This window comes from Taudactylus pleione, unplaced genomic scaffold, assembly GCF_031769625.1.
Source record: "Taudactylus pleione unplaced genomic scaffold, aTauple2 ptg000286l, whole genome shotgun sequence".
Classification (NCBI taxonomy): Eukaryota; Metazoa; Chordata; class Amphibia; order Anura; family Myobatrachidae; genus Taudactylus; species Taudactylus pleione.
This window is the reverse complement of record NW_028284688.1, coordinates 3,308,623-3,329,054: the sequence shown is the minus strand read 5'-3', so window position 1 is coordinate 3,329,054 and position 20,432 is coordinate 3,308,623. Positions and strand designations below refer to the sequence as shown.

The window sequence follows — 20,432 nt, the reverse complement described above, 5'->3', positions numbered from 1 at the left end:
CCAGATAGAATTCCACACTTTATAAGCTTAAGCATATGGTGGAACAGCAACAAGCCATCCAAACATACACAACACGCCAAGAAATGGGGAGAGGGGGGAGATGTACCATAGTCCAGCACACTGGAGAATGCATTCTATTTTATGCAAGCTACTGAAACCTTCGAGTTCAGACACTGCCATCTTGAGTCATGTGATTCCCTTAATAAAACTACTGGAAAAGCAGTTTGAGAAACTGACAGAGGAGATGAAACATAGTGAATCTGCTAAGTATGTTGGCCATGTAGATCAACTTCTTAATTTTCTTCGCCAGGACCAAAGAGTTGTCAAGGTCTTGCAATTGGATAACTGCATTTTGGCAACCATGCTTAGCCCTAGGTTTAAGTCATACGTAATACAAAGGTTCCCAAAATCAGTCCACAAGACACCCTTATGGTCCTGGATTTAAGGATGTCCAAGGGGGGGGCTACATTATCACATCATGTAGTAATTTAGAGACCATCTTTAATATAAGACAACAAGCCAAACAACTGTATTTCCACCACAGTCAATTCATGTTCCAACTAGAACAGAAACTTTTCTTTACCTCGGAGAGGAGGGACAAAATCCTCCTCTATTCCAGGTTTATAAATGGCTACTCTTTTGGAGAGGCAACTTTACTGACTTTGAACAGATGATGCTGGAGACTAATGAATTGATCTTTTCTATCAAATTCACTTACTCTCTCAGTTAGGAAACGAGGGCCCTGATTCAGAGCCGGACGCTCTGACCAGAGCGCTTGCTCTGAATCAGGGCCCACCTCCATTAATATGGAGCGTCCTCCTGGACGCTCGTATAGCTGTGGGTCACCACCCACAGCATATATGAGCTTGCAGAATGATGGTCGCGATGGTCTTGACCATCGCGACCATCGTAACTGCGAGCAAAAGCCTGCGGTTGGGTTTTTCAGCCGCAAGGCCAGGAGTGATTTTGGCTCTATCAGAGCCAAAATCACTCCCACTGACATCACTAGTGATGTCAGTGGGGCCGGCTTCAGACGGTAGGTGTTCCCTTGGGAATGCCTCCATCTAGCAGGCACGCCCCCGGCACGCCCACCAAAGGGGGCATGCTGTCAGTCAACATCGACAGCACTCCCCCTTTCATGAGACACTCCGAGCGAAGGAAAGTCATTCGCTCATCTGGTCTTGCGCATGCGCACAACGGAGCTCCATCCGTCATGCGCATGCGCAGTGGGGACCATCGACCCACTTGTGAGCGGACAGCCGCTCGCGAGTGGATCTGAATGAGGGCATATATCCTTCTTGGATGTTCTAATTACTATGAATAATAATAAGATCAATACCACCCTGTTCACTAAACCTACAAATCGCAATACCATTCTTCTGGCTAGCAGCCACCCCCCCTTTCGTCGAAGAGGGAACTTCCATTCTCCCACCTATTGAGGGTTAAATGAATTTCCCAATAATCAGAGGATGTTGAAAAATCATGCAGATTATCCTAGATAGGTTTAGAGAAGGAGGGTATTCAGAGTATATAGTGAAAAAGGCTAAGCAGAGAGTTGATTCCATTCCAAGGTCAGCAACCTTTAAGAAAACCTCAGTGTTAAAGAAGTCAGGATACATTGGGTGCATAAGTTTAATTCATCTCATAAAATCATAGAAAATTATGTGAAGTGTTTGTGGCCGATTGTTTAGAAGGAAAAAGATCCTAAAGCTAAATAGATTAATAGATGATAGAGCCAATATGCCTCTACAGGACCCAAAAGACACACCAATGCAATGTATAACAATACATTTATTGCAATGAAAGTACAATTAATTTGAAATTCCGGTTAGATAATATTCCAAGATAGATCATTTGTATTAGTCCTACACTTGCATAGAATTAGATGCAATAACAGAAATAAATAACTCAAATCTTTAAAAATAATAATTCAATACTACAAACAGCATATTATAAGTGACATGAATAGCCTATTCAGCATGCAGAGTATTTAAAAACAATTCCTAAAACCTTTTCCACAATTGTTGATGGAGCATCAGCTGTATACTGTACTCCAGAAATATGTGGATCAGAATCTCCAATTGAAAACTTTAGACAGATAAGGATAATTTCTTGTTACAGTAGAGAGATCTATATGATCAAGTACTCTTGTTGGCTGTGTTACATCAGCAAGATCATGTGCTCTTTAGAGATAATTTAACTAGTTAAAAGCATAATCAAAAGTTTAATCGGAATTACCTAATTACTGCTCAATTAAAAAAAGCATACCTTGAACTGACCACAAAAGGTAGGAATCTCCATCATTGATTTCTGATCTTTTAAAAGGGCCCTTAATAAATTAGATATGGTATTCCAGTGTGAACGCGTTACATCTTAGTGTATTTGACTCAAGTGTTCAGTTACGTCAATGTACAAAGACAAAAAAGCACCATTGGCTATTATTACTAGTACTTAGCACTCAGTGAACGGCCTAGCACCCTTCCTAAGAGATTCTGTAAAGTTTTATATCTCAAACTACAAAAAGAAAAAAGTTACAATTGTGAAAGATTCTAAATACTTTGGTAAACAAGAACAGTAGAGGAGTTACTTACATCAAAACCAAATCCTATTAATAAAATGTACTGTAAATAAATAATGTTTTCCATATATGAAGTGTAAGGGCTGACATGTAAGCCTGAGTCCACTTTGAATCCTGAGGTTGAGCTGTGAGTCGACCCCACTTAAAGTAAAAAGTGATTGACACTTGTAAGTGGTCATGACTCTTTTCCCTAGGGTTTAGGGTGCCTATTATGTGTGAGGGGCAGAGTTTATTAGGGACTGACAGATTGCATCATATATCTTGTACAATACAGGTTTAGGGTACTGCTGCCTGCCTGGCAGATTGTAGTGTTCAATCTGTGCTTTTCTCAATACATTTCCTATTTGTGTGGTTCAGTATTACTTTCCTCTCCTAGTTACACTTCTCATTCCAGGTTCTTCTTTATCATTTATTTTTATTATTCCTTTGGTCTACTTCTACCCTAATTTATTTCCTTTGCCTCTCCTTTCTCTTGCACCTTTATTTTCCACTGTCTATGTCCTGTCAAAACTGTGCTATTTCTCCCACTGCTTGTTATATGGAGCACCCATCCTGGGCCCAGGGCTGATCTTCGCTTCTGCTGGCACTATTTCACCAGGGCAACCACAACCCACTACAGCATTGCGGTCCCAGGCTCCCCACAGGGTTAAAATACCAACACTACCATGGCCCAGACATCTGTGATGGGACATGGCCAGTGCCCTTACCATGTGTGCCTATGTCGCCTCCAATGTGGCAGCCATGGGTGTGATTCTGGCTTTGGTGGCTCCCGTTTCACTTGGAGATGGGATCTGTTGGTAGCATGGGAGAGGCTGGACAGTGGTGATGAATCGAGCACAATTAGGAGTCATACATTACCTTCTACTTCTGGCTTGTCTGCCTCCTGCCCTGCCACCTTCAATATGACACTGCAGCAGTAAGATCATAGACCAGGTGGGAGCCTGTTTGCAATGCTGTATCTATTCTCCATTCCCTTCAGTCTCAGCATGAGGATGAGGGGCTACACATTGCACATATGTATTATTCTATTAGGAATGAGAGGAAGCATCACTACTCTGTCAGTGGCACTTTGCTTGCTCTGCTCACTGCTGCCTCTGTATCACTTTATCTGAAAAATATTCTACACCATGGCAGTATGTATAAAATTGTTTCAATACCATTTGTTTTTATTAATTTGCTCAAATTTACTATTGTAAAATTTTCTTAAAGCTGGTATTTTTTTTAATAATTGTAGTTTTATTCTAGGTTTTTGTTAAGCCAATAAAATGTGTTTTAGAACTAACCTATTTCTAAAAGTTAAGTTACAGATGTGTTATCATACACCTAGCATCTATTTGCCACATAGCGCCAGACACCTGGCGCAACTGAGACACTCCGTACCATATTTTATTTCAATTTTGCATCTTATTTGCATCACAGATGCAGCAAAACAACACTCACACTGTTATAGAGACACTGGGCTGTGATTTTAGCCATTCAGCATTTAGTTGTAATCATATAAAAGTCACAGATGAATCAGAATGGAAGAAGGTGAGAGAATAAGCCATAGGTGCTGCATCAGAGCCCTTCTTACACAGATTCAGACTCAGTCACACACAGGTGTACAAATGTTGCACATCTAATTCATCAGTGTAAGGTAGCAATCTATTTTTTTTGCTCCCAGTGATTTTATTTATGCAAATAAGATGCACATTTTGAGTGAAAAAGATAGTAGACATGGCTAAGTTGTCCATGACCTGGTGTGGCAAGAGCCTCTATTTGCCACAACTTAAGCAACAGAGTATGTGGGCATATCTGTACTGCAATAAATGATCCGACATTGAAATTTCTACATTTATTAATTTTAATTTAATTTTAGTTTCGAAGACATGATTTAATAGAGTCTAATGACATTTTTTTTATGAAAATAATAAAAATGTTGATAGAAGGATAATATATTGAAAGCAAACACAATTGACTTGGTAATAAGAATAAAACATTCCTCAAACAAATGACAAATTCTCAGATATCTCCAATAATGATTTCTCATTTCTTAGAAGTCCCCTTAATATATCAGGTATAGTATTCCTGCGATAATGTTTTACACCTTAGTGTATATATGTCAAATGGCCAATTACGATAATGTGATACAAGCACACCACTTAGTCTCTCTTTCCTTACTTGTGCTGAGCATCCAGGGAATGACTGAACACTCTTCCTGAGAGACTATTTTGAGTCACATTATTAAAACTCTTTATATTTTACTTTTATAAATGACTAAATAAAGGAAGATTCTAACATATGAAAGATGTTAAATATAGTGCTAAATAAAAGTAGGGAGAAGGGACATTCCCACTCAATAGCTAAGTCCTCAGTGATGAGGCATAAGCTCCTGGACATTAACATTTTTCAAACTTGTTTTGGGGTTCACAGAAAAAAAATACAAAAACAACTTACACAGATTGCTCCAGACAGAATTTTTTTGCAAACCATTAGGTTTTCAAAGTAAATTTTTAAACTCAAAAATATTTTTTCTGCTGATTTTTTAAAAATATAAAATTAAAAACTATAAAACACTGCTACCATAAGTATGCAATCACTACAGCTTTGTACTTGGTAGAACCAACTTTTCATGCAATAGCAGCTTTAGGTCTGCTAGGGGTAAGTCTCTACCAGGTTTGAAAAGCATTTTTTGCCCATTCTCCATTGCAGATTTGCTCCAGGTTGTACAGAATGGTTGGATGATGCTTGTGGACTGCAATTTACAAATAATACCACAGATTATTAATTTGATTGAGATATTGGGGTACATTTACTATAGGTTAATTTGAATAGGTTTCAATTGATTTAAAATCAATAACAATCAAACCAAATCCATCAACATCATTGTCATGTTTCTGGGGCTAAATCACACATTTACTAATACTTAAAAAACTGTTATAAAATATAGTTAGTGAATGTGTGAATTTACCCTAGAGACATAACTTGGATTATGAACAATTTTGTTCAATTTTAAATACATCAAAATTAATTAAAAGTGACATTTTGTAAATATACCCACTGGACTTTGACTTGGCAATTGAATATTCACCATTTTGTTTGTTCAACCATGTCACTGCTGCTTTGTGCTTTGGATTATTGTCCTGCTCAAACAGAAACTTTTGCTGAGCTTTAGTTTTCTAGCCAACTAAAGAAGGTTGTCTTGCAATATCTCACTGTACTTTGCACCATACATCTGTTCTTCAATTTTAAGAAGCATTGTCCCCACCAGTGGCAGCTCTTACCTTTAAAATGGAAAGGGGCTCGAGCTGAAGTCGGGACAGAACTAAGACTCTTTGTCCATTGTCCAGACAGAGATTGTGGACTCTGTTGCATTGCATATGCACAAAAAAATCTAGTGGGGAGAATAATAAAAAATGTGCATATGCAAACAACCAGGCTTTCAAAACCTGCATTGGTTGTAGCTCCTAGAAGCCATGTATCACTGGTGTGAAGTGCTTCCCATGGCAGTTTGGACTGGCAGTCCCAAGGGTAAAACACCTTCCATGGGACTTACATTCTTGCTAGCTGCTAGCAGAATGTGCTTCCAATGGGATGCCACTGCCAGACAGTGTACAGGGACTGGAGGTTTACTGGCAATGGTGTTGTATTTGCCTGGAGAGGGTGGCTGTAGACCTGCAGCACCAAAGTAAAATCTGCCACTGGTCCCATTACATGATGCTTTCACCCCCATATTTTAGTATTGGATGCTATTGGCTGAGAAATTGACAGTGTAAAGTTTGTGCCACACATAGTTTTAGGCTAAAAAGGTTCATTTTTATCTGACAACAAAATTGTATCACAAATTTTAGCTGGATCATTTTGATATGATTTGTGGCAAACACCAGATGTGCTTTAATGTAGATTTTTTTCCCACAATGATTTATGTCTAGCCACCCTCCCATACAAGCCAATTATATGCAGAACTCTTGGTATGGTTGACTAGTTCACCTTCACTCCAGTCTCAGCTACTGAACTCTTTAGCTAAATATTGATAGTTGGTCTCTCTGTGGCTTCCCTCACAAGTATCCTTCTTGTTCTTATTCTGAAATTTGGGGATCAGCCTTCTTACTGACCAAGGTACCCCATTTATGTCAAGATCTTTTAGAGAGCTGTGCCGCTTACTAAAGGTTACTTAGCTAATCAACTCAATATCATCCTCAGACTCATGGTTTAGTTGAAAAATGTAAAAAATACTAAATAATATGCTAAAGAAGGTTGTAGACAGATGAAAAAATGGGTCTACATGCTACCATAATTGTTGGCCTTTAGAAAAGTTCCACAATATTCTCACCATTTGATTGCTGTAAGGGTGCATGGTAAGGGATTTCTAAAAATAGATTATTATTACATGTAAGTCCATATAAAAGTGTCATTGAACAATGTTTATCAGATGCAGGAAAGAATTGATGCAGTAGTGCTGATAGGGAAGAAGCACATGGAACAGGCCCAACAGACATAACAAAGGGTAGTCAATTTTAATTCCCAATTATGTACCTTTGGCCATGACAACAGAGTGCTTATTTTAGTTTTCACAGTAGAAAGGATGGTCAGTTAGAATTTCCATCAGTATTGCCAATCTACTAAGTATATAACTTAGTTCTCTAGCAATGTTCTTTATCAAAGTAATGTGTAATGGTATCACTTCCAGGTATCTTTTAACATAATCCATTACCACTAAAATATATTGATGACCATGCCCAGACCATTTATTAGAGACCCAGCCAAAGCCATTAAAATTGTTTCACATGGGATCTCAAAATTGAATAATGGGACAAGCATACTCCTATGATATGGACTGGGAGCATAGTACTGACACTAAGGGCAGGAAAAAGAGTATTAAGAAACATCTTTCTATACCCCTGACTTTAAAAACTTTCTAAAACCCTGACTATATAAAATTCTGACTATGTAAAATTTTTTCTACCCCTAGATGTCCTGCAGTTATGTGATGATGAGCCAGGTTTAACAATGTTCTTCTTTATGCTTTATTAACTACAGTACCAATGGTTCCAAAATGTTGTCCCTTATCTTGGACACTTGGTACAATACATTTTGATGTATCCTCATGTGTGGCTATGCCAAACTCCTTAAAGCTTTCCATTAATTACTTTTACATTTTCTCTAGCTTTTACTAGGATAAGGATACAGTCTTTTAATTATATATACAGGTTGAGTCTCCCATATCCAAAATGCTTGGGTCCAGGGGTATTTTCGATATCGAAAATATTCCTTTTTTAAAATATTTGCATACCATAATAAGATATATTGAGAATGGGACCCAAATCTAAACACAGAATGCATTTATGTGTTATATACCTTATTCACACAGCCTCCAAGTCATTGTAAACAATATTTTTAATAATCTTGTGCATCAAAAAAGTCTGTGTACATACATGAAATTAATTTATGTTTCAAATACACCTTATACACAGAGCCTGAAGGGTATTTTATACTGTATTTTAATAATGTTGTGCCTTCAACAAAGTTTGTGTACATTGAACCATCAGAAAGCAAAGACTTCACTTTCTCAGTCATGCTAAAAAAATTCAGTATTTCGTAATATTCCATATTTCAGAATATTTGGATATGGGAGACTCAACCTCTGTGTGTGTATATTATATATATATATATATATATATATATATATATATCTTGATCTGACTTTGAACTCTTTATGGATAAAAGGTAAATATGGGACTGTAAAAATTATTTCCTTTTATGTCTGTGTGTCTTCAAAATCAGAAGTTGAAACACAGACTAACTTAGGAGTAAAAAACTGTATTGTTTTGTCTTGGTTTGTGTATATAACACAGTTATTTCAACTAGCATAATTAAAAAATTTGATGTAAAAAAATTTTCATACCAGAACATTCAATTAACTCCACATAATAATGGTATTTTGTCAAACTAACCCCTAAGTTTATGCTAACAGAAACTTTTTCTAATTCCAAATTTAAGAAAAGCTGCTTTTACATCATTATTCCTAAGGGTATAAATCATAGGATTCAGCATTGGAGTAACAATAAAATAAAAAATTGCAATCAATTTGTCTGTTCCTGGTAGAGAGATCGACCTAGGTTTCATGTAGCCAGCCATAGCCGAGCCATAAAATATTATAACAACTATCATGTGAGACCCACAGGTGGAGAAAGCTTTTTGCTGTCCAGCTGTAGATGCAATTTTTAAGATACTTAGAATGATTTTAACATAAGTTATTACAATAAATGAGACTGGTGTCATGAGAATAATTACACCAACAACAAAAATAATAAATTCAATAAATAAAATGTTTTCACAACCCAGTGATAATATTTCTGGCATTTCACACATAAAGTGATCTATTTTATTTTCACCACAAAGATCTACACTAAGTGTAAGTGAAGCAGGGGGAATAGAGAGAAGAAATGCACATATCCATGTACCAATGACCAATCCTACACAAACCATTTTACTCATAATTGAAGTATAATGCAATGGATAACATATAGCTACATAACGATCATAAGCCATAATAGCAAGAAAAATACACTCATTTTCTCCTAAGGAGAGAGAAATATACATTTGTGTTGCACACTCAGCAAAAGAGATTGTTTTCTTTAATGACATCAAATCTTTAAGCATCCTCGGCACAGTGGAGGCTGAACAGCAGAGATCCAGAAACGAGAGGTTGCTGAGGAAGAAATACATTGGTGTATGAAGTTTGACATCAGACCGGATCAGTATTATGATGGAAATATTTCCAATTAATATGTTCAAATACACAAACAGGAAAGCAAAGAAAAGAATAACTTGTGTCCTGGGTTGGCTGGAAAGTCCAAGAAGAATAAATTCCGTTACCACGGTATTGTTTTTCCAAGGCATGCCTTAAAATAATGTGAAAATATTGATCTCAGTAAATATTTATGCAAAGTTAGGAAAGCCCCCTCACAATAACAGTACAATCTGCCCAAACATAACACACTCAAATGTTACTAATTATCCACCCTATTAGTCCTGGTAATCTAGTAGATACAGAAGTTTTTTGCATGACTACCACAAAATTAAGTAACAAGGACATGTAATAAGCCTCTAGCACATGATATATTGCTGATATCTCCAGTGCAAGTGACCACATTGCTGTCCTGATTCACTGTATGGTGACCAGTGCAGTAGCTAGGGTAGTGTGGCCGGTGCCATCGCACAGGGCACCACAGGTCAGGGAGTGCTGTTTGGGCATATCAAATATCTTTTAATTATCATTCTTGCTTGTAGCTTCCTCTTATTTCATCCCCAGCATCTCCTGGCCTCTCCTATCTCTTCCCTGGCCCTTCCCCATAAAGCAATGGCTCTTTTTTGAGGACATTATGTCCCTTTGAAAAATGAGGGGGGTGCCAATGCTCTTTCTGGCACAGGGCAGCAAAAAGTCTAGCTACGGCTTTGATGGGGACATTGTGTTTGAGTTATTTATCAAGCTCCAAAAAACTGAATTTTTTCAGATGGTGTTAGCCTGCTCTTACCTATGAAATCCGTCCCAAGAGTATGAAGAGGGAGCCTATTACATTCCACTACTCCCTCCTTTGCTCAAAGTGTGCATACGTGACCTAAAGTCATGAATGTGCAGTAACACTGCTGGGACGGAACCCGGTTGAGTACATTTTTACTGCTTTAACATTTCTAGCAGAATTTGTTTTTAGTTTTAGGCTCAACCAGGACAGATGTTTATTGGAGTACTGGGGGAATAATATATAGCCACTAAACCTATTTCAACAGTAGCTCCCTGCAAATTGTAATGTTAGGTTGATTCTACTCCAAGCCCTAATTATCACATTTTTAGTAAACAGATTGCATTTCTATTAGAGATTAAGCTCTAACAAGCAGGACCCTCTTCCTTTATGTGCTTCTGCTTCACTGATATGATCATCTACTCCAAATTGCCCAGAAGGGCACCAAATACTTGGTAGCTGATGCTTTACTGCTTATTCTGGGAGTTATGATCGCTATTGCAGCAATGTTTATAAACTATGTTCTTATCCTGCAATGGGTATGAAATACCGCCGGCCGCATGGCCAGCGGTTCGATTCCCATCAGCGGCAGCCCGACATGAGCAGAGTTCAAAGCAGCGGAAGACCGACAGCACTGGAATTCCCGACCGTGGATAGGTGAGTATCTACTAACCTAACCTAACCCCCTTAACCCTACCCCTCCTTAGGGGTGCCTAACCCTAACTTCCCCCCAAGTGCCTAACCCTAATCCCCCCTCTAAATGCCTAACCCTAACCACCCCCTTCCCCGCTGCCTAAACCTAAGTCACCCGGGGGGTGCCTAACCCTAAGTCCCCACTGGGGGTGCCTAACCCTAACCCTCCCTCCCCCTTGCCTAACCCTAACCCTCCCGGGGGGTGCCTAACCCTAAGTCCCCCCTGGGAGCCCTAAACCTAACCCTCTCCCCCGTGGCTGTCTGCTCCTGGCGACCGGCAACACTACGATCGGGATGCCGGGCGCCGGTCTCCCGGCGTTGGGGAAATGTGGGCGTCTACATCTAAATGCCCGGCATTTCACCCTTGCTGGGATATGACAGTCGGGAAGCTGGCTGCCGGTATTTAGGCAGTCGGCTTCCCGATTGCATACCTCTTATCCTGTATTGTTTTGTACTGTAAGTTGCTGTTTTAGTGTTTGCTCACTTGTTTACGTACTTTGTGAGGTGCTGCAGATCCCTTGTGGCACCATATAAATAAAGGATAATAATAATAATAATAATAATAATAATAATAATAATAATAATAATTTCCCATAATAGTACTAGGAAATACTATCTGCCTGAGATTTACTAAAAATAAAATGTGAAACAATACTGGGGAAAGCCCTGTGATAATATTGTCACCTGGGTCTCCCCCAGATCCCTGACTCTTACCCTGCTCTAACCGGCAGAACAGTAATGGGAGTCGGGCTCCAGTGATCAGCTGTGTGGTCTAAAAAAAAAAAAAAAAACTTACCAGAGTCCAGGGCCGGTGATGCCCTCCTTCCAGTCAGCTGGTCTCTCAGCTCCTGCACTGTGACCATGGTCAGCTGCTGCATTAAACAGCTGACTGGTTCTATTCTCTGCTACTGTGCATGTGCAAGAGTCTCCAAAGCCTCCTATGGTGCATACATTACACAGGGTATATGGACAAAGGTGCTGTTGTGATTGAGATACAGGGAGGTAATTAAGTATGAAGATACCCTCAGAGATGCCGTCATTCATTCCACATAACTTGGTGTCATCACTCAGACATATCCATGAATGAGGGTTAGTGGGGTGGCTTCCTTATTTTTTTATCTAAGCTAAATAATGACATTAGCAGGGGAATCCATGAAATTATTGACTTCCACAAGCACTGCTATAATAATAAACCAAACAATTGGCCAAATATCTACTGCAACACAATAAGGAGACTGAAGACACGATTATTTATTATGAATTTTGATCTGGCAATTCTTCTACAAACCATTTCCTCTAAAAGAACCCCTTGAAACACATTGACCATTCAACATTGATTTACAATTGCAACTCTATATTGGACTACACTTTATGAATCCAAAAGTATAGTATCTTCCATTGTCTTCTTCCAGGCACATTCTATTATTCAAGTTGTCCTTGACTGAAATGAATCAAATAGAGTGGTGGCTCCAATAACTGGGGTTGTAGTAAGAATTAGATCAATACAGAAAATCCCACCAATCTGCATGTGCCTGCAAGTACTGTAAACTGAAATTTTCCTAACAATGATTTTATCCCTTTTAGGAAAATACAAAATATTAAAACAATATCCCCTGCTTCCTATCATTTTTCCACCATTAATACATTTCTCGCATTTCTGGGGACAGCACACTGCAGAAATATGCCACATTGTACGTGAGTTTTATGTTGCAAGTTCACTTTTGTAAAATCGCTTGTAATTTATTTGAACCCAATATCTCCTGTTAAAACTACTATAGCACAAGTCTAAAAGGGACAAAAGATGAAAAAAGCTTCTATAAATTTCATGTCCATTTACAGAGTGAAAATGTCACTTCCTCATGCATCACGGTATGCCCACATCTTTGCACACTCTCTGCTCCTTCAGCTTGATTTCAACATGTCACCCTGCTATGCTGAATTTCATTATTGCAATGCCCTGTAATGGTTTGTGCACTCTGGGCCTAATTCAGCAAGGATCACTATTGCATATGCAGCTGTGAATCCTTATGGAAAGCAGCTGTGATTGTATGCTAATACCTGTGACATCGCAGCACCACTCCCCCATCACCACCCCCACACTCTCACAGCCTGTCACTCACTCTGTAATAGCTTCCTCTGTGCATCTGAAATAACAATGGGATTACAGTGCACATGCAGTGCGGCTTTTACACATGTGCACTAGTGAACAATTGGTCGATCTGAGTACGCAGTTGCATCTGTGAACACTGTAGAATCAGGCCCTCTGTAGTTAGCAAGGAGGGCATTCTCTCTGAATAACTCCACCACTAAACCTGGGCACTCTTACACCACTGCAAAATTTGGTCTCTTTATTATCAATAGAATAGAAAACACCTCTAAAAATAGCCAAATAGTTTGGACATATAAATTTTGTAGAAAATATATTTATAATTAAAAACAGACTAAATAATAATTTATTTTCATAACTGGTGGATTTTCATTAATCATATTATTGTAAATAAAGGCAATAAAATAATAAAAAGCATGCATAGAACCACTTGGGTCCACATTAATACATAATATCCTAATCACAAATGCACCACAGACTGCAATCTTATGATAATTATAAAACCCTAGTAGGCTCTATTTCAGATATCTATCAACCAGTTCACTGGGAATGATCATTCACACAAGCTAGTAAATATATCCCTAAGACAATAATTATATTTCTGTTGAAATCTAAAATAATATTGTTCGTATAAACTTAATTTTTGAATAAATATGAAATTTTTCTAAAACTGTGGAGGCCTATGTACCAACCACAAGGTGACCTCTCTCAGTTGGGAACCTACAGTATTATTTTAAATTATTTGTGTCTTTTAAAAACATGTTAGATTAACATTTTAGCTTGATGGCTGTTAAACGCTTGAGTTTGCAACATATTTTGACCTTTATGTCAGAATGATACAGGATTTGTTGTTAAGGGAGTTCTATGATTAAAAGGATTTCTCTGTAACCAAATGATTTTTGGAGCAGGGAAATTTGGGGATGGTGTAAGAAGTCTATCTAAGCCAGTATTGCTTTAAAAAGATTCCTCTATGTTCCTGATTATTTTTCACCATTTCCCTTTCTAGGCTTTTGTTACATTTTGGGTGTTTCTTCAGGTTCCTGTGTGGTTGGTGTGTGTCTGTGGCAGATAGAATGACAGATTAGTGGATATCTTGTTTCAGTAGTTGGGTGAGCTCCCTTTATTTTTGTTTCTGACTGAATGGGGACTTGTCCTTCTGCTCCATATGATAATTCTGTTATCTGTGAGCTCATCTTAGAGTACCTACATTACATTTTGACAGGTGTACAGTCCCAGTCAATCTACCTGGGTCAGAGAGCCAAATGTGCAGGGTCGGTTAACCATTTGCAATGTTTGAATGGGGGGTGGACATAAATGTATATTTGCATGGTATGATTGCTGTTGTCTTTAGATGGCCATTCTTCCTTTGCCACCATACTATTATTTTGTTATTATCAATAAATTATTTTTATTGATTATTTATTATTGATTATTTATTATTTTTTGTGATAAGCCATTGTGTACTGTTGTTATTTTAATGCTATGTACTATAGATGAGCAGTTTGGTTTTGACTAATTTATTTTCACCAAATTAGTGCAAGTTCAGATTAGTCTAGATTTATTTTATTGGCTATCCAAAACATGTGAGAGCTGGATAGCCAATTTGATGCTGTTTTTGAAAACCGAACATATACAAGTAAAACCAAACCACTCATTTCTATTATGTACAGTGTTTAAGGTTCATGTGTAGTTCCAAATTGCACATGGCTGTCACTGTATGGTGTAGATTGAGGTGAGAAAATATTCTGTATAACCTGATAACAAGTGTCAGCCAAATTACCAATCTACTCTAGGTCCACAATAAAATATAATAAAAAATGCCATTTTAAAAACATTTCAATGAAAATAAAATTACCCCCACACCCTTCAGTTATCTTACCTATACCTTATACAAATAAAAATTTTGATCCAGGGAAATTCTATAACAAAAACCACTAAAAAAAATAACGAATAGATGCAAGTTGATCCTAGTAGAACTGCTACTTGCCCTATCAGTCAGTTAATACTGTGTTTTATCTATAAGACTCTATTGTAAAACTACATGTTTTAGCAGGTATTGACTGGCAGGGTTAATACTTTTAATTCAAAAGACTAATTGGCTTGGATATCAACTTCTACAATATTATTTAGATTTTTATTGGAGATAAAGCTGTTACCCCCACACTGATCACATTAGGGTTGTCAGAAAGAACAACAGTGCTGGGGCTAGTTGACCCATGGGTTGTCTAAATGAGCCAAGTATACCAATGTTATGGGTCTATCTTTTATAAAGTGACTAGTTCAGCCATGCTGTGCCTGGTTCTGGCCAGTACTTCAGAGGGTTATTTCACACTCATTATCCCCCTGTTTAGCAGTAATTAGCCCAGGTTATAGCACTGGTAATGGACATTAGTTTGGCTGGGCACACTGCATTTTAATTCATTAATTTATCTTTAGATACTACGGCTATGAAATTTGATAATGCTGACACATGTAAGTTTATTCTCTGTAAGTATGAAATAGCATTGTGTAAAATGTGTCTCATTAAAATTGCAGGTCCCCCACATCATTTTGTGTACAGTATAAATGGCTGAATTACTTCAAGCAAAGCAAAGCAAAGAACACCTCAAAGCAATGCATTCTCTTTATGCATTAAGTTAATTTCAATACTCTTGCTCTTCAAAATTTTGTTTTTCCTATTTTATGTAAAGTTACAAACTACAGTAGTGCCCAATATGCAGTAAGTGAGGGACACCTTCAATGTGCCAAACACAGATACAATAAACTGTAGATAGGTACATGCTTACAGAGAATAAAGTTACATGTGTCAGATCTACCTTTCCTCACCTGATCTTTCCCACTCTCTGCTGACTCATATCTCTAACTGTCTCTCTGCTATCTCTTCAGGAATGTCCCAGCGATTTCTCAAACTTAATAAGTCTTAGACTGAGCTGATAGTCTTCCTACCCTCCCACATAACATCATGTCCCACTATTTATTAATTAATAGATGACATAACTATCTCATCTAGTCCCAAAGTGCGTTGTCTTGGAGTCATCCTGGACTCTTCCCTCTCCTTCAAACCACACATTCAGAACCTCTCGCAGTCCTATCGTTTCCATCTCAAGAATATTTCCAAGATCAGACCCTTTCTCACCCATGGATGCTACCAAAATGCTTGTACATTCACTGGTCATGTCCAGATTGGATTACTGTAACCTTTTCCTAGCTGGCCTCCCCAAATCCCATCTCTCTCCTCTCCAGTCTGTGCTCAGTGCTGCTGCTTGGCTCTTCTTCCTCTCCAAATGCTCTACATCTGCCTCCCCTCTTTTGCAAGCCCTCCACTGGCTCCCATTCCCTTTCAGAACCCAATTCAAGGTTCTCACACACACTTACAAAGCCCTCACCCATTCCTCTCCCATTCACATCTCTGATCTCATCTCCCTTCACTCTACTGTCTGCCCTCTTCGTTGACTTAATACACGCTACCTTTCATGCCAATTGATTACTTCCTCCAACTCCCTCCTCCAAGATTTTGCCCGTGCTGCTCCCCACCTTTGGAACTCCCTCCCTCTCCCCATCAGACTCTGCACCTCTCTACAATCTTTCAAATGAGCTTTTAAGACCCACTACTTCATTAAAGCCTTCCAGCTCTCATCCTAACTTGCTGCTACATCTTCCATTCTCCCCTATCCCATTCACTCATTTTTGTCCTCCCCTCCCTTGAAGAATGTATGCTCTTTCGAGACGGGGCCCTCTACCCTCGCGTGCTTCTCTCTACTGTAATTTAATTTATCTCTTACTCCCTACTAGGGCAACTAACACTTGGCTGCTTATGTGGATGTAAAGGTCGCTAATATAGCAATGTTTATTGTACATGTCCATGTCCTGTATTGTATTGCATTGTAGGTCACTGGTTACTTATTTGTCTAAGTACTTTCTAAGGTACTGCAGAACACTTGTGGTGCCATATAAATAAATAACAATAATAATGATAATAATAGGTACTGTATCATATATTAGACTATAAGAATCTATGATTTTTTAGATGTGGACTTCTGTTTCCTTCACTCACAGAAAGTGTTATTCTTCAGCATCTTAGGCTCTGAGCCACACAATTATATGGATTTCATTTTGAAAACAAAATTGTTACTGTTGGCTTTCTCCAGATGCCAAGCAGTTTCACATTTGCAAAACCCCTTCAGACACATAATCTGCAGTCTGTGCAATTTTATTAATAGATCAATTGTTTGTGTGTGCTTGTGCACTCAAGAATGGTCACTTTTGTTGTGGGAGCATATTCAGATAGGAGAGACAACCACCCTCAGTATCACATGTGTCTTTAAATCAAATATTCCCAGCGCTTGACCATGGTGTGAGATTATTGTCATTTGCCAAATTAATTCTGTACACAGGACACACAAGCTAAAATATTATAATGTCACACCATGGTCGAGCCCTGGGTATATTTAATTTAAAGACACATGTGCAATTTCATTGGCTGTAATTGTAGATATTTATTTGACTAAAACATTTATGATGTTACCGTTTGCTGTAACTACTGTACTATCAAAGTACATGCCTCAAGCAAACAGGATATGGAACGAGGGCAGACATCGGCCTGTAATTACTTAATTACTCTGTGCTTAGTGACAAATCCACCTGAGAGTTTATTTCCTGTACCCCTGTGTGTTTGCATTTTATTTTATGTGGCAGTAAAAAAATGTAAAGTAAACTATGATGGTTAGATGATGATGGTTAGATGTGATTATGTTATATGTTCTAGAACCTGTACCACAGCTTTAAGTTATATAAATTGAATTATGACATAAAGCACCAATCTTCTAATTAAAATACCAGTAAATCTAAAATATTAGATGATTTATATAAAAGAGATATTAATGGTATAATGACATACATGTAAGTAGAGTAAGTGTTACCAAAACTTAAAATAATGAGAAATGTTAGACTCTTTTTTAACCTGCCTGTGACTACAGCTTGCAACCAGCTACAAAGACAAACTGTGATGTCCTTTGATGTTATTACTAACAAGGAACCAGTTGTGTCAAACAATATCACTTTATCTGAAAAATATTCTATACCATGGTAGAATGTATAAAATTGTTTCAATACCATTTGTTTTAATTAATTTACTCAAATTTACTATTGTAAAATAGGCTTAAAACTGGTATTATTTTTATTATTTGTAGTTTTTTCTAGCTTTTTGTTAATCCAATAAAATGTGTTTTAGTACTAATCTATTTCTAAAAGTTAAGTTACAGATGTGTTATCATACACCTAGCATCTATATGCCACATAGCACCAGACACCTGGCACAACTGAGACACTCCGTACCATATTTTCTTTAAATGTTGCATCTTATTTGCATCACAGATGCAGCAAAACAACACTCACACTGTTATAGAGACACTGGGCTGTGATTTTAGCCATACAGGATTTAGTTTTAATCACAATAAAGTCACAAATTAATCAGAATGGAACATGATGTGAGAAAAAGACACAGGTGCTGCATTAGATCCCTTCTTACATGGATTCAGACTCAGTCACACACAGGTGTATAAATGTTGCACATCTAATTCATCAGTGCAAGCTAGCAATGTAATTTTTTTGCTCTCAGTGGTTTTATTTATGCAAATAAGATGCACATTTTGAGTGAGAATGACACTAGACGTGTCTAAATTGTCAAGGACCTGGTGCGCCAAGAGCATCTATTTACCACAACTTAAGCAACAGAGTATGTGGGCATATCTGTACTGCAATACATTATCAGACATTGAAATTTCTACATTTATTAATTTTAATTTAATTTTAGTTTTGAAGACATGATTTAATAGAGTCTAATGACATTTTTTTTCTGAAAAAAACAAAATTGGTGATAGAAGGATAACTTATTAAAAGCAGATACAATTGACTTGGCAATAAGAATAAAACTTACCTCAAACAAATGACAAATTCTCAGATATCTCCAATAATGATTTCTCATCTTTGAGAAGTCCCCTTAATATATCAGGTATAGTATTCCTGCGACTACATTTTACACCTTAGTGTATATGTCTCAAATGACCAATTACAATAATGAGATACAAGCACACCACTTAATCTCCTCTCTTTCCTTACTTGTGCTGAGCAACCAGGGAATGACTGAATACTCTTCCTGAGAGACTATTTAGAGTCACATAATTAAAACTCTTTATATTTGACTTTTATAAATGACTAAATAAAGGAAGATTCCAAAATATGAAAGATGTTAAATATAGAGCTAAATAAAAGCAGGGAGAAGGGACATTCCCACTCCATAGCTAAGTCCTCAGTGACGAGGCATAAGCTCCTGGACATTAACATTTTTGAAACTTGTTTTGGGGTTTACAGAAGAAAAATACAAACACAACTTACACAGATTGCTCCAGACAGAATTTTTTTGCAAACCAGTAGGCTTTCAAAGTAAATTTTTAAACTGACAAATATTTTTTCTGCTGATTTTCTAAAAATATAAAATTAAAAACTATAAAACACTGCTAGCATAAGAATGAAATCACTACAGCTTTGTACTTGGTAGAACCACCTTTTCCTGCAATAGCAGCTTTAGGTCTGCTGGGGGTAAGTTTCTACCAGGTTTGAATAGCATTTTTTGCCCATTCTCCATTGCAGATTTGCTCCAGGTTGTACAGGATGGTTGGATGATGCTTGTGGACTGCAATTTACAAATAATACCACAGATTATTAATTTGATTGAGCTATGGGGGTCAATTTACTATAGGTTAATTTGAATAGGTTTCAATTGATTTAAAATCAATAACAATCAAACAAAATCCATCAACTTCATTGTCATGTTTCTGAGGCTAAATCACACATCTACTAATACTTAAAAAACAGTTAAAATATAGTTAGTAAATGTGTGATTTAGCCCTAGAAACATTACTTGGATTATGAACAATTTTGTTCAAGTTTGAATAGATCAAAATTAATTAAAAGTGACATTTAGTAAACATACCCACTGGAATTTGACTTGGCAATTGAATAATCGCCATTTTGTTGTTCAACCATGCCACTGCTACTTTGTGCTTTGGATCATTGCCCTGCTCAAATAGGAACTTTTTGCTTAGCTTTAGTTTTCTAGCAAACTGAAGAAGGTTATCTTGCAATAGCTCACTGTACTTTGCACCATACATCTGTTCTTCAATTGTATTAAGATGCATTGTCCCCACCAGTGGCTGCTCTTACCTTTACAATGGAAAGGGGTTCAAGCCAAGGTAAGGACTGAACTAAAACTCTTTCTCCATTGTCCAGACAGAGATTGCAGACTCCGTTGCATTGCACATGCACAAAAAAAATTCTAATGGGGAGAATAATAAAAAATGTGCATATGCACACAACCAGGCTTCTAAAGCCTGCATCAGTTGCAGCCCCTAGAAGCCAGGTATCACTAGTGTGAAGTGCTTCCCATGGCAGTTCGGACTGGCAATCCCAAGGGCAAAACACTTGCCTTGGGACTTACATTCTTGCATGCTCCTAACAGAAAGTGCTTCCAATGGGATGCCACTGCCAGACTGTG

At 37.7% G+C, this 20,432-nt stretch overlaps 1 protein-coding gene across 1 annotated transcript; it reads right to left on the bottom strand.

The window, feature by feature from the left end:
* Window positions 1-8,524: 8,524 nt before the first annotated feature.
* LOC148512014 (olfactory receptor 2D2-like) lies at window positions 8,525-9,460 on the bottom strand. The gene has a single exon (XM_088482400.1). The coding sequence runs from the start codon at window positions 9,458-9,460 to the stop codon at window positions 8,525-8,527; it is 936 nt and encodes a 311-aa protein (XP_088338526.1).
* Between the last annotated feature and the right edge of the window lie 10,972 nt (window positions 9,461-20,432).